Below are 15,717 nucleotides of genomic sequence, written 5' to 3' on the forward strand. Positions count from 1 at the left end.
CCCCCCAGAGTGCTGACAAGTTCTCCCAAGAGTCTGAATTAGAACCAGGAGGACTCCAGGAGGTTGTCACATTCCTTAGACAATTCCCTAAATCAGTTCCTGGCTGCAAACGTTGTTTAATGTACCAAGGAAGTGGAAATAACTTGTGCAAAATGTCAGCAGGACCCTGGGGTAGCTCAGAAATCTCACTTGCTGCCAACAGGTTGTAAGTTCAGTTTTGATACGAGACCCAGGCACTCCTTTTCCATGGGTTTTCCAAGTCCTGACCTATTTATTATCCATCCAGCCCTCCAGCTCCCAAAGCTTGAGGTGAGAAATGAGCTCGACACACTTGAGAGGCAGCAGCTTCCTGAATGCCAAATATGAGCTCCAAAAGCCAGACTCCATAGGAAGAGCTGCCTACACCCATCAAATGTAAACTAAGCCAGAATTATATTAATTCTAAATGTATTCCTGCACCATAAGCCCAACTTCAGACTCCCTGGCTGGAAAAGACAGGCAGGGAAAGGAGTCCTGATAACATCATTGGGATAAATAAGTGAACTGAATCCACGTGACAATGTTCTGTGAGCTGAGTTTATGGTCATTTTAAAAGACAATAAATTTTTTTGCTTTTAAAACCTTTAAACCTTTCGTATAAAGCAAAGTTTCCCTGCAGTTTATTTGGTGAAAGGTTGTGGGTTCTCCTGCACTGCTCCAAAGGTCCCAGCAGTATGAAGTCTTTGGAGATTTTACAGTATCTTTGAGGAGCCAGTAACACTTTAAAATTACTTCCCCAACTGATTTTTTTCCTATTTATGTTGGTTTTATTCTTTCAGTTCCTCTGGTCATACAAAGGCAGTAAGTCCCTCTCACTCTTTAGAAAATAAGCCCCAATCAGTGCCACGTTCTGGCTTTCAAACAGCCCCTGTCTGGGAAACTCTCCCAGCTGAGAGATGTGCAGGGCATGCAAAAAACAGCTTCCATGAGCATTTGGAATAAAACTCCAATGCAAACCCTCATCCCAGAGCCTGATACCTTCAGGACAGATCTTATCCTGCCTTTCCCTGCCTCTCTTGACTCCTTTCACACTGAGTATGATGTGCACTTGGTTTTAAGGGAGAGATCTAGCAGATCTTATTAAACCACCTGATTTTAGCAGGAATTTAAACATTACTGTACAGGATCCAAGGCTGTAGAGCACCTGATGTGGCAGCCAGTTGTGTGTGTTGTTCTGAACCCTTTGGTGCATCTACTGCCTTTAAAGACTAAACTCACAATTCACTCTTAAGAAATTCAGAAACATCAAAATTAAACAGTTGGGGACGGAAAAAAAGAAGGGAAGAAAAATATTTACCAGACTTTATGCTGAATATGACAGATCTGCCAGCTGTATGAGCTGCAGACAAGGTAGAAGAACAATCCCTTTGGGAAAACAGATTTTCAAGGGACTTTTCAACTTTTTAATACCAGAAAGAGCAATAAAACACTTCCCTCCCCGGACTCACTTCCGCACAATGTCCTTGGCCATCTCGGAGATCTGGCTCCACTCCTCCTCTGGGAATTCAAAGCTTCCTGTCATGATCTTCTTCCTCATGTCCTTTGGGATGGTCCTGCTGTGGTGTTTGGAGTAGAAGGGGGGGTACCCACACAGCATCACGTAGATGATGACACCCAGGGACCAGAGGTCACAGCTCTGCAAGCAAGGACAGCACCACTCCGGGTCAGCTCTGCAGCACCGGGGGAGCTACTGCAGAACAAGTGTCTGCCTTCAACCCCCACCCTGCTTCTCCAGGGTGGAGAAGGGGTAATCAGAACCCTGGAGAAGGTGGATTTGTGGTCAGCAAACCCCTGCAGAGTAGTTAATCTTTGCTTTAGCTGTCTATAGGAGGCTGCTAAACCCTAATACCACATATCAAACTACCTGCTCCAGCACATGGTGAGTTAAACAGCTGGAACTCAGGTAGATCCTTAGCACTGGCATCAGAAAACAGCTAATTTTAATTAGAGTTGACACTCCAAGAACACTCAGTGGTTCAAACACTGCTCAGCAAGCAGGAGACAGTGATGAGAATACGAAGGAAAAGGTTTTGGAATGCCCAAAAAGGAATACAACCCTTCAGGACACTTTGCCAAGGGTCCAGCAGCAGCTGGTACTGCCCAGGGCTACACCATAAAATACTGGGCATTTTCTAGAAGTTCCCAGATACAGACTGGACAAAACATCTGCACATCCAGAAGCTCTGGGTGACAGCAGGAAAGAGGATCCCTGTGAACAGCTTCTTGTAGGGATGAAAGAACCTCCCCCATGGTCTCACTCCAACAGAATCATTCTGCTCCCTCCAAAATCTTTTCATATTTAGTGCTCCTTAACAGTGTTTGTGTGTTTCTCCTTTAATTAGAGGATCACTAATTAGGGTTGGGCTAAGTGTGTATTTCATTATTCACTCCATCAGAAAGAACCAAGAGGCAGCAGCACTGTCAGTGTGTCACTTCCAAACCCAGACAGAGCCTGCAGAGATAATTATCTCCTCATTTGCCACTTCAACTGGGTGAAGCCTGGTCTGAACCTCCTGTTCAAGGAGAAATCCCACTGCAAACCTGGTCACTCCTTCAGAAAAGCCAAAGGAACACAAAATAACCAGCAACATGACACTTCCCTGCTGGTTTCTCTAGATCCTGCTTGTACTCAGTGTGAGATATTTGGCTTTTTAGATGCATTCTTGTCACAGATCAGAGCAAATTTATTGCTGCTGTAAGGGTGTCATTTTAGGGCAATAAACTTTATTGCCTTGGGTGTTAAATTGTGCCTACAGATTTCTACATTGTGCCTACAGGGTTGATGGGGAAGGCACTTTACAAACACTGTTTAAAGCACTGTTTCCCACTCACCTTGTTGTAAGTGTAGGGTGTTGGAGAGGTGGGGATAATACCAGATTTTTCTTTCTGATGTCTTCTCTGTGCCTCCAATACCTGTTGCCATGAGAGGAAAAAAAAAGAAAACAAAACAAAATACATCTCACCTATAGGCAAAAAGATTCTGGATGTTTTTCCATTCTGTAAACTTATTCCAGCTACTGAAGGCTTTTTCAAACTCAAAATTTTCTTCCTAAAAAAGATTGGGACTTTCTACATTCAGCTAAAATATTTTGCTGCTTTGAATGAAATTTATCAGTTTTGCCTGAATTAAAGCAACTGCTCCCAACTTCCAACACCTCCGGGCTTGGAATTAGAACCCAGAGTGTGTCTGGAGGGTAACCTGAGCTCCAGAGATGTCCCTTTTTGCCTCTCCCAGGAACAAATGACACCAAATCTGTCCCTTGCTGACCAAATCTGAGGGTTTGGGTTTCCAGAAGGCCCGGGAGGCTCCAGTTGAGGAGGCACTTTCAGGGTCTGATCTCTGAGTTGCTCTTCCCAGTGATTAAAGGCTCTGACATGCCCAGCACTTCAATTAAAGATCCATCTGCAGTTTTCTTTTCATTTTCTTCAGGATTCCAACACAAAGGACAGAAGAAAGCAGCACTACAAAGAGCAGCCTGTCTGTAATTATAGATTGTGCCTTAATGACAAGGGGCCAAGCCAAGGTGCTCAGGTAACCACTGCCCTTTTTGAGCCTTTTCAGAGCCTTTTTGTTCTAGCACAGTCCTTTTTAATGTAATACTGAACGAGTCTGAGCTGGAAGGAGGATGGGAAAGCAGGAACTTCTCCAAAACACCTGTTTTAATGCAGTTAAAGGTCAATGGACAAAATCAGTGCTAAGAACAGTCTGGGAAATCTGCCTCACCATCCCCTGCTCTTATCAACACATCACTGTGACACTCCAGCTCCAAAGGTGGCTAATCTCCAATTATTCAAGATTCCTGCCCCCAGAAGCCCTGAACAGGACAGCAAAGGCTTTTAGAATGCTGTAGTTCTGGAGGCACAGGCAAGAAATTATTCCCTTTTAGCCCAGAATTGTGATTTTTGTTACCTGAGGTGCTACGTAATACGGAGTGAACTGTGGTGTCATCAAGTCACCTTGGTCTACTTTGGCAAATCCAAAGTCACACAGTTTAACAGGAGCATCCTGAAATAAGGAGAAGAGGCTTCATTACATAAATCTCATTATATCAGCTTTTCTAACACATAAGTCTTGCCTTGTTCTCATCTCACCTTTGCCACACGTACTCCTCATCTGTATTCACACACTCACATTCCCCCAAGCTAAAAGGACAAAACCTGATCTTTCAAACAAGCATTTTTGCTTTCCTGAGTGCTCTGGGTCAGGAACAGCCCCCTCTGAGACTGGGAAAGCAATAAACACGTTGTAGAGGGGTCACTGCATGTCCAGGGTGGTTATGAGCAGGAAAAAGAAACAAGGAAGTGTTTGGATCTATCAAAGCCCCTCTAATGCTTGTCAGAACATCCTGATTATGTGGCAGAACGATCTTCTCCTCAGCAAAGCTGGATTTGTGTAGAGCTGGAGAACCTGCCCCATATTTAACAGACTGTGCTCCAAGGAGATCAGAGAATGTACAAGCACAAAGTCAATAAAGGTGATTAATGTAATTTTACAACTATTCTGAAAATCACCATTTTACAGAATTCAGCAGTAAAAAAAAAAAAAAAAGAATTCTAGTATTCATCTTACCAGAGAGTTATCCTTGAAGAGGAGATTCTCAGGCTTGAGGTCTCTGTGTGCAATGTTTAGTGAGTGGCAATGCTGCAAAGCCAAAGCTATCTGGAAAAGGGCACAATAAATGAGCTACAGTTACAGAACTCCTGCATCAGCCTGGACATTATTTCAGCTTTAGAAAAAGGACATTTCCTATGTATGTCAGACCCCAAACATTCTCACTGCACTTGGCTGCAAGGCTGAGTTCAGACAGGCCTGACCCTGCAGTAAGGGCAGCGAAGTGATGGGTGGGACATTCATCCCACCAAGGATTCAGTTTGTGTTTCACTCAAAGCAAACAGAAAACAAAAGCCAAGCTGGACTGGGCTGCCCAACCATCTCATTTGACTCAATCAAGGCATTAATGACCACCCAAAATGGAACAGATCTGACAGTGCCCTTCCCTGTGCTGTGCCAGCCCCTCCAAGGTGCCCCTGCCCAGCAACCACACCCTGCTTAACACCCAACAGCTTCAGTATTTCTGTGAATGTTTTATTGCACCTGTTACTGATTGAGATCCAACATTCAGGCAGTTTTATTCTTTGATTTTTGATGGCACTGCCTGCACTTCCCTCATTACGTGGGCCATCACACAGAAATGCACTCCACGATCCTTTCAAAGGCAGTTTCTCACCTTGCTGTGGTTTGGAAACCCAGGAAAACTCCAGGGAATGGACATTTCCAAGTGCAATTCATTCAAAGAAAACCCAAGCATAAACATTTAAACAGCTTTACTGAGGCTGAAGGAAGGCAAAGCCACACAGCCCTTATTTGGAAATATTTCTGTTGGGTTCTGCAGGATCCCACCCAAACCCAGCACCCTGAGGGAAGTGTTGATGCCTTAGAAAAGTGCAAATTACTGTCACATGAGAACTTTGGTGTTAATTTAGCTCAGAACCAAACAGAAACACATTCTCAGAGAAAAAGAGGCAGCTCTGTGACACATTCTAGCTATTACAGGCTACAAGGAATCAAGAGTCACAGTTCAGGATAAATCACTATATGAAACAATAAGATTTTAACATTTTGAACTTCATTTCTATAAACATTAAAGCCAAGAGTTACTTGGGACATGAATACCCCAAGTGCACACACAGAGTAAGAATTTAATTCAAAATCTTGATTTTTGGTGAAGTGTTACAAGATTTTCCCAACGTGTCAGAATCAAACAGCCCAAAGCACATGAAAAACTGTCAGGAATAATTCTGTGCTTCCACCTAATTTTTGCTGGATGAAACCAAAGAGGCAACAGCAACAATTAGCACTTCATTAGAAACAAGTCAAAGCACAAAAGAGAAAAGTAAGATGGAATTATTTGGGCCTCTTTTTTGCCTCAGTACCAAATATTATCTCTCCCCATTTGAGGGGAACTGACCCTGGGGATCCCTGAATTTCATGGAGTCACACCAGATGCTAAGAACAAAGAGCCTGATGGACACCAAAACCTCTTGTAGAAACCACCATGGAGTGTTTAAAACTCTTTCATGTATGTAAACTGCAAATATATTTAAAATACAGCATTCAAGAGCAAGGTGTGCAGAGAAACAGTGAAGGGAAAACAACACCAGAACAAACAGCACAGAAAACAGGCACTAAAGTGGCACATTCCTTGTTATCTTCCATGAAGGGCAGGACTTCCATAAAACCAAGCACAAAGCCCAGCTTGGAATCCACTGGCCCAGGACACATGGGCCCAAAAGAGGAGAGAAGTCTGGGACACATTCCCAACTGGAATCAAACTGGAGCCACGAGAGCCTGGGGGCTGCTGGAGGCAACACTTTTAGGACAACAGAGAGGACACAGCAGGAGAAAAAAAGTTCTCTTTGAAGTGTTCTGTAGACCAGGTGAGGAAAACCACTGTTAAAGACAGCAGACCCAAAGAACAAGCCCACAACTTCAAACTCTTTATTATTTTCTACCAAACTTCGGCATTGTCAGGTTATAACAAAGCAGGCAAATGATCATCGGATCAGAAGACAGGATTATTTTCTTTAGGCCTTTTTTTCCACCCCTCCCAGCCCAAGGAATTGCTAATATTTAGCCATTATCACTTGTGGATTTGCTCAGACAGGGGAGTGACTTGCCTGCTTTGTTACTTGGCTTGCTTGCTTCTCAGTAAAGTGCCGGTGCTGGCTGATTCTGTGAAAGAGCTCTCCCCCTTCCATCATCTCCATTACAATTAGGAGCCGAGCCCTGTTCAAAAGCATTTCATTTTGTTACATTAAAAATCATTAAATAAAAAAAAAAATAGAACAGAATTTCTAAACTAACAGTGCATATTTTACATTTACTGACAGGCCAAGACACTTGTTTCTCCTACAGTGGTTGGAGCTGCTTTGGTTCCCTAAGTTTGGTTTCCTAGTTTTAATTCTTCTACTTTTGGTACTTTTGCTACTTTTGCTTCTTTTGGTACTTTTGGTTTTGGTTCTTTCAGCTTTAAGTGTATAAACTGCAGGATTTTCTGGCTCCCAGCACAACCCGACTCAGCCAGGAATCTCCACTTTGCTCCTCCTGAAGAAACAATGTCCACATGGACGCACCCAGATCCAGGTGGCTCCACCCAGTTTGGCCCTGGAAGCCACATGGACACATCCAGGGATAACTCTGCCCCCAAAGAACAGATGCTTTTGGGTGGATGCTCTACTGAACCCCAGGGTTTTAATTTACAGCTTTACTGCCATAATTAGGAAGGAATATATGGAACATGGAGATCAGGACTAGCAGGTCCTCAAGGAATTAACTCCTAGTTATCCTCATACAGCAAAATCAGACACATCAGAGACTAGGACAGGTCTCAGCTCTTTAATTCTCCCAGCTCTGATGCTTTTTCTCAACTAATATCCAATTAGAAGACAATATTTTTATCCCAAGTGATTAATGCAGGAAAAAAAAAAATCAGTCTGCTTCATGTTTTTCTCTTTTTCTGTGTTCATATTAAGAGTTTTCAGGGCTGAATTTAGTATTTTTAGAAACAATTCTTTCTCTCACACAGCACAGATATCACAGACTGAATCAATGAAAAACCTAAGAAATGGAGATGTACTCAAACAGGTAGGAAAGGATGCAAATTAATTTAAATATACATTGCCGGGGAAAAAGCAAGTGTTGCTTGGTCTGAAGGATAAATATGGTATTAAACATGACATCTGGGACCCCCTATAAATAATAATTTTGTGATTAAAAACAAACAAACAAAAAAAGCAAACTGCACTATACCTTGGGCTAAACATGGAAAGCTGTGGGAATGACCCCCCCTATGTAATCTTACCTTGGGCTGGACTCATGTGGGAACTGCACACTGTTAGCATAAACTTCAATAATTTGAACAATATTGGGATGTGTTGCACACATCATGTGCAGACGTACCTTGAAGAGAAGGGAGGGGTGTTACTGCACACAGGGACAGGCACTTCTGATCCCCCTTTCCCCTGCAAACCACAGCCCAGCTCTGCTCAGCACCACTCACAGCTTCAAATTATCCAAGAATTAAGAAGTAAGTGTTGATATGAGTGACCAGCAGCCATTCCACTAACTCAGACTATGATAAAAACATCAGATATTGTCAATGTATTTGTTACAAGCCACGGAATCATCCTCAAAGTTCCAGAAAAAGCTCTTTTTTTATTTCTTCGGGTTTCTAAAATAAATTTAAAGGCAGAGCTTGTTTTAAAGTAGCAACAGAGATAGGACTGAAAGTGAAAATTAATTACTGAAACCAAAAATTCCATAATCTGGCTTCTTTTATGCACTCCATGTGTGAAACCCCATCTCCTGTCCCAGCACTCTGAAACAGGGACTTAGGGAATTTAAGTTTAAAGCTTCCTGGGCTGCTCAATCAAACCAGTGATGCTTTTTGAACACAGACTATTTTTTCCCTGGGAATTTTGACAGTGAATTTAAGTAACAAGCAATGCAAGCTGCCTAAACCTCAGGGATAATTAATCCTTCTCCAAATTCCTAACAGCTGGAAGGAGTGCCCAGCATTTCACAGCCTGACAGTTTGGCACCTTGGCACATTCTCAGCAGCCTCAGGAAGTCACAACCAGCACCAGGAGCTGATTTTAGTTCCTGGCACACAGATAAATCCATTTCCAGTGCAACTTGAAGCATTCCTGGCAATCCTGAGAGCTGTGACATCCAAGAGTGAGATGTATGGAAACAAAATTCCCTCTAAACCGGTCATGTTACGTTACACAGGACACAGGGAGAGGAACAGCTCTAAAATGTAGTTCAGCAAATTCTAAATAAATATCTGTACAGCAATTCCTACAGAGTTGGACCCTCTTTTCCCCCACCACCTCATCCCATGGGAACTGAGCACAGCAAGGCTTGAGGATCAACCCCAAAGCTTGAGGATCAACCCCAAGGAATTCTTGCACAGCAAATGCAAGCTTTGTGAGGGGGGTTTTAAAACTTCTTTTTTTTTTTTTTACATTTTGTTTTAACATTTTTAAGCACTTTTTAAAAAAAACATTCTTTTAAAACACTAGATTTTGTGGTGTGTCAGAAGGCAGGCAGTAAAAACAGGAACTATACCTCATTTCTAGCTTTTGGACGATCAAGGAGGATTTTCAGTGCAAAGCGTTCTTGAGAGGATTTTTTCATGCAGACTCTGGTATTACAGCAATAAAATTATTCAGTCAGCAAGAATGTTAAAGAGACACTTCAAGTAATTGAGCTGAGATCATTCTCCATGTGGGAATTAACAGGAATTAAGATGGGATATAAGGGCACCTCTCCCCATGGCCCAGCTTGAAAACCTCAGTTTTCAGCCTCCCACAACAACCAAGTAAATTCTGTAGAAACACCTCAAACAAATTTGACTTCCAGCAAGGCAAAAAGAAGCCTTTCAGAGCAAGGGGGAACTGCAGACAAGCAAAACTCCCTCGAAATTCAGCCTCAAGAGATACTTTGGGTGAAAAAAACCCAAAACACACAGTGGCAGCCTGAACATCCCCAGTGGAGAGTGGAGTTTGTAATAAACAAAGTGTTTCTGAATGGAAATCCTCATTTTTGGCCAGGCTACCAACTGTTTTTTCTCTCTTTCCCCAATTTAACACGAACAATTGAGGGAAGGGCCCACATTTTAACAGAATAAAGCCCAAAGGGGGTGTTTTAACGGAGATCAGAGGCAACACAAAATGGATGAGGAGAAACCAGTGGGCTGGACAGGGAGACAAATGGTGGTGAAAGACAAGGACCCCGTGGAGCACCCAGGAACAGTTGTTTTCCAGTAGAAATTCCCATTCCCTGAAGGCAGAGGCCTTGTTGAAAAGGGAATATTTGTTTTGCTTCGCAGCAAGTATCCAGCTCGTGCTGGGGTTAGAAATCCATGAGGGACACGGTTGGGATGCCCATGGAATTGTCTGCTTTGGCCTCACAGGATGAGGGGAAAAAACTGGAAAAAACAGGAAAGGGACAGTGGTGATGGCACAGAGGAGCCTTTGCACTGCAGGGACACCAGGATTCAAGGACAGAGGGGTTTTAGGAGGAATTTCTGTGGCCACAACCAATTCCAGGAACACGGCATGAGATGGGACAGGGAGGTGAAGAGAGGTTTTACTGCACATACATCCCATAAAAGACAAAACCCCACTTGCAGGACCCACATGGAGCAGGTATTTGTTGTTTATAAGGAGTTTTCCATGGATCACACTCTGTCAAAAGCATTTAAAATACTCACTGACTTCTCCCCAAACCTGGGGTGCTCTCTTACCTCACAGGCCCACTGATCCCAGCTCCCAACTTCTGAGTCCAGTTAATGTTGTACTCCTCTAAAATGGAGGTTTCCTATTCAAGAAGGAACAGGAAGAGTGAAAAAATAGTCAATAAACACATAAATAAATAAAATCACTACAGCCCTTCCCCCCCCAAAAAAAAGACTCAGCAGACCTGGTTTGCAAAATTCCTGAGCAGGAAAGAGCCTGCTGTGGAAAATTCAACATAAATACAAATGCTCATATGATAATTTATTTGTTTGCAAGTATTTCTGTGCAGTGGGAACGCTCATCCTGGCACTCTGAACCAGGATTACTGAGAACAGTCTTTAGTACACAAAGTGTAACAAGGGCATCTCCCCTTGATTTAAATCCACCTGTACATGATCAATCCCAGCTGCAGGGCCCAATCTCAGCATTAATGTGTATTTTTGGGTCATAGAATACATAAAAAAAAATAAGGTTTTCAAACTTTTGGAGTCATTACATTGCAAATTAAACCTTGTCGGACTGGTTTTAGCCAGTCTGATAATGAACCAGCCCCATGTTTATAATCCTTTTGTCCTAATCCATCTAAACAGGGTTTGGTTTTGTTAGGACACAGCTTGGGTGCTCTCAGGCTTAAACATGTCCCAGGGCAGGATGGAAATCAAGCACAGGGTGGCTTTTTGATTAATTTGGATTAAAGCTGCTGCCCTGTGCTGTGCCTTTGTCCTTTTATTACACCCCAGGATCATCTCTCCAAAGCCAAGCTTTGGGATAAATCACAAGAAAGGGGCTGGTACAACCATCAGTGCTGGGGAAGCTTAAGGAGGCAGGGAAAATATTCCCAAATACACTGAAATTTAAGGGAAGAGGCCACCGCTTGTAAAGGAACTTTATTCTGATCAGACTTTTCTGTTAATAACTCAAAGGGAGCATTTTATCCCAGAAAACTGAGGACACCCCTGCTCTCAACTAAGGCTAAAGGTTGGACTTGATGATCTTGGTTCTATAATGATTTTAAGTTGTTGGAAAAGGCCAATCCCTCACCTGGGATTGGTGGTCTCTGCTACAATAATCTTGGATTAACTCTAGGCTGGAGCCAGACCTCAAACCACACGGATTGAGAACAAAACAAGGGAGGAAAGTGGATATTTAAGGCAAGATTTGAAGGGATTAAAGAGTGCAAGGGGCAGGTATGAAAGGAAAAATTGGTTTTTAACACAGCCTGGAGTGTTACATAAATCATAAATGACCAGCGAAAGGTGTAAAGGGAAAAAAAAAGTTCACTGGAGGTTTTACAAATGAAGGAAGAAACATGGATCACATCTATCTGTTGTTTGGATAACCACAAAGAAACTTCTTATCAAATCAAATAACTCAAATTTTATTTGTTATAAGCATATTAGGGAAAAGCTGCTTTAATTTTCCTGATACTCAGCTACAGAGAACTGAAGGTAGCAGAGGTGGGATGAAACCCCAGCTTTTAGGAGAGCATTAATTAAATATATTAAATATAATAAATTAATTAGTTTTAGGAGAGCCTTAAGGAGCAGGGAAAGGGTTTCTCTGGACTGGGGAGTTCCCCCTCAGCTTTACACATCACACTTGGGGTGTAAGTTTTGAAGGAGCTGAAATGGAAATGCCAAATATCCCCATTTATTCCTGAATAAATGGGCCAGAGAAGCTGATTAGGACTGGAAAGTCTGAATGAAATGAAGGAAAAATAAGATCTGATCATTTTTAACAACTAAAGGACAAGTTCAACAACTGTAAGTCCATTTTTAATAAAAATTAACTTTCATATTGTGTTTTAAATAAAAAGGCAACATTTTTTGGGGGGGGGTTACAGTTTTATTTGGGTTCCAACCTTCACTCCAAAGCAACTTTACAACTTAGAAGTTAAAATGAATATAACACAGTGACCAAGAAACACTTTTTACCACTTCCAAATGACACAAAATTCAGTACTTGGGAACTTTAATCACTTACATCCCCTAATTCAGAACCAGCAGCTCCAAATCCAGCCCCGAGTCTGTGCAGCCACAAACCAACACGAGCCCATAACACCCAAACATCATCTTCAGAATCTTTTCTGTCAGAGCTTGAACCCCATCATCTTGGAGGGCTTTTCCAACTTTAATAATCCAGGATTCTGTGATTCTAAACAGCCTGAAATGCTTAAAAAGCAAAAATATCAAACTGCCCTGTGAAAATATCCAAGTGTTTCAAGTGGGAAGCCCAAAGGCCTGGGCTCTGTTTGGATTAATGGACACAGGAAACCTTCGTGATCCTGCTGTCAAAGGAACTTGGAACTTCTGATCACTCCTTAAATTAATTTCCAGGGGGAAAAGGGAATAAATTAATATGGAATCCATCCAATTACAACAAAGTCTGAGCTCTCTCCAGCAGCACAGTTCCCTCCCAGCAGCTCTGGGCTCCTAAAACAACACTTGGAGCAGCAGAGTCAGCAGGCTGGGATGCCAAAGGCCTGGAAAAGCAGCATTCCCAGAGTTCTTACAGCTGGATGCTCAGGCACTTCTGACTTAAATGTCTTTTCCAACCTTAATGATTCCATAATTCTCAGTTTCCGTGGAATACTGATGGGAAGAGGTTTGAAACAAGGAGCTTTGAGAGGGTCAAACCTCAGGACTGTTCAGGGAAAAGCTCAGGCTCTTCTGATTTAAAGGTCTTTTCCAGCCTTAACAATTCCACGATTCTGAGTTTCCACTGAATATTTATGGAAAAAGGTTTGAAATTAGGAATTGTGACAACAAAACAATCTTTACAATAAAAATTCAAGGTGCACAGGCTTGGACCTGTGTGATTCCACCTCCTCTGCTCCTCCAGCCTCCTTCCCTAATCTCTGATCCCTGTCCTGAACCACAGAGTGAAACCTGCACAGGCACTGAAACAACCAAACCTGAACCATAACCAGGGATTTGGGAAGCAGAAAAATCAGGATATGAAAATACTAAGTTATGGTTCAGAACTCCAGGGATTTGCCCAGAACCTGGTCTGGGTTGAGCTGAGAGGAGCAGGAGGCTCAGAACTGTCCCTACACTCCCACAACTGCTTCAGATTTTTGTTTTAAACCCCAAAAGCCCTGATTGAGATCTTTTCCTTCACATGAAATACCAGAGAAATACTTAAAAAACCTTCTTTTTCAAACACTTCAGGACCTTCCTTCTCCTGCACTGTGCCAGGAAAAAAAAAAACAGGAAACAACTGTGACACTTGTTTAATTACAATCTGCTTGGATTTCCTTCTACTTTGGGCCCTTTTTAGTACAAAACCCATATATTTTAAATACATTCCATATATTTTCAATATATTCCACATATTTTCAGTATGGAAGTGTCCAAGGGCAGGTTGGACAGGGCTTGGAGCCCCGTGGAAGGTGTCCCTGCCCATGGAGGGGGTAGAACTGGATAGTTTTAAGGTGCTTCCAACCCAAACTATTTGGGATTAATTAGTTAATCAACCTAGATTTCAACACAAGGTGTTGCTGCTTCTCTTACACTGGAATTTGCACCCAGTGAGCTTTGTAAAGACAAATCCCACTGTGGCAGGGACAAGGCAAGGTGGGAAATTCTAAAACACAGTCTGTTTTGCTCCATCCTTCAAGAACTGTTCTTTATTTCAATAAGTTTTTATGAAGAAGTCCAGAATTTCGGACAGCAAATGCTTTGCACAAGGTGAAGAGGCTGCAGAGAGGCTTTAAAATACTGATTTATGTCACTTTATTCCAAAAGGAATTTCCCAGTTTCCACAGCAAAGAATTCTGGAACCCTGGATCTGTTCAGCTGCTCCAAACACAACCATCCCACACACCAGATTTGTTTTCACACAGAAGGATGTGGCACCTCAGGGAATAGCCAACAGCTTGCCCAGAGAGAATTACAGGGAATGAGAGGGGGTTGTGAAACAGGGTCCTGCTCATTGTGGCAAAATGGGGAAGGTGTAAAAGTTTTCTTAAGGATTTTCTTTGATGTTTGATCTTTTCAAGCCTAATAAACAAGAAGAGTTAATGAGTGAAACAGAAGCTCTAAGTGGTGTCCAGGTGTTAGAAAAACAAGTGACTTGTGGGTAGAATTGCCTTGTTAAGGTTTAAGGCTGGACACGTTTCAGTGATCTCAGACCTGGGGCAGGTTAACAAGTATGGGGAGAAGGATTTCCACTGATAGTGGACGCAGGGAATGCAGAATTTACAAATCACAAGGACATGGGGCAGAACCCTCAAGAGAAGGAAGAAACTAATAAACTCAACTAAACAACTGGGCTGGAACCGGCTCCAACAGGGTAAGAGGTGATTGTGATCGACCCAACAAACCCCCAGACCCAAAACAAGAGAAAGACCGAGCATGGCACTAATTCACATGAGAAATAAGAGAATCATTAACCAAAAGAAGACAGAATACTAGTTAATGAGAAAACCGTGTAACTTATAGGAATTGACCGGTAATTCCTTTGTTCGCTAAAACGGAATAACAGTGAAAAGTTCGGCTGGTTGGGGGGGGTGATTTGTGGGAACCTCCCCGAGCGCCCACAGAGCAAACAAAGTCCCCGTCCCAAACCAGGCTCCGTGTATGTGTCCGGGCAGCTCCGCACGTCACCCCCACGGTCCCTGGGAGCCTCCGCCCGGCCCGGCGGCCGCTGCTCACCTTGATCGTCCGGTCCATGTCGTGATCCTGCGACATCGTCCCGCGAGGGGCGAAACCGCCGGGGCCGCCTCAGGGCAGGCGCAGCCCCGCAGGTGCGCTGCAGCCGCCGCCGCTGTGCCTCATTCCCGGGCGCGCGGGGGCAGCGGGACCCCGCGGGCCCCGACAGCGGCCGCGGCCCCGGCAGGAGCCGCCCGGGCCCCGCGCGCGGACATCGCCGGCACCGCCGCGGTCAGCCCCGCCGGCCGCCAAGCCGCGCGCCGACGCGGACGCCGCCGCCGCGCCCCCCGCGGAAGGACACGGCTGGATCCCTGCGCCCGCCCCGCGCGCACCCCGCAATTTTCGGCGCCGCCGCCGCGCCGCTGGAGCGGTTTACAGGCGGTGTAGGGGCGGCTCTGAAAGAGCGCCAGAGCCAGCAAGGCCCCCCCGAGGCTTTCGAGAAAAGGGGCGCTTTTTTAATGACGTCATGAGATAGGTTAATATCCTCGCCCCGCCCCTCTCGCGGCATCCCGGGAAGTCTCGCGAGATCTCGGTGCGCCCGCGGGATTTGAGGGGATGGAGGCGCGTCGGGTCATGAGGGGCCGCGTGGCTCGACGTGTCGCGAGATCTCGTGGGACAGGCGGTGATCGAAGGTGAAGCTGCTCGTCGGGTCCCGAGATGAGAGATATCGCGAGATCTCAGCGCGCCTGCCACTCTGAGGGGCCGAGCAGCGCGAAGTCTCGCG

At 44.1% G+C, this 15,717-nt stretch overlaps 1 protein-coding gene across 2 annotated transcripts in view; it reads right to left on the reverse strand.

Moving 5' to 3' along the window:
* Positions 1-15,180, reverse strand: part of MAPKAPK5 (MAPK activated protein kinase 5) — a 21,643-nt gene extending 6,463 nt beyond the window's left edge. For both annotated transcript variants that reach the window (XM_027714891.2, XM_027714892.2), the window contains exons 1-9: positions 14,997-15,180; positions 10,350-10,423; positions 9,170-9,245; positions 7,902-7,999; positions 6,718-6,826; positions 4,610-4,699; positions 3,950-4,045; positions 2,872-2,952; positions 1,488-1,675 (exon numbers count right to left, since the gene is read on the reverse strand). In XM_027714891.2, coding sequence (XP_027570692.1) covers positions 1,488-1,675; positions 2,872-2,952; positions 3,950-4,045; positions 4,610-4,699; positions 6,718-6,826; positions 7,902-7,999; positions 9,170-9,245; positions 10,350-10,423; positions 14,997-15,032 — 848 coding nt within the window. In that variant the 5' untranslated portion in view covers positions 15,033-15,180. The remainder of the gene's footprint in view (positions 1-1,487; positions 1,676-2,871; positions 2,953-3,949; positions 4,046-4,609; positions 4,700-6,717; positions 6,827-7,901; positions 8,000-9,169; positions 9,246-10,349; positions 10,424-14,996) is intronic.
* Positions 15,181-15,717: the final 537 nt, after the last annotated feature.

Source organism: Pipra filicauda, unplaced genomic scaffold (genome assembly GCF_003945595.2).
Source record: "Pipra filicauda isolate LSUMZ 115617 unplaced genomic scaffold, ASM394559v2 scaffold192_size1418226_pilon, whole genome shotgun sequence".
NCBI lineage: Eukaryota > Metazoa > Chordata > Aves > Passeriformes > Pipridae > Pipra > Pipra filicauda.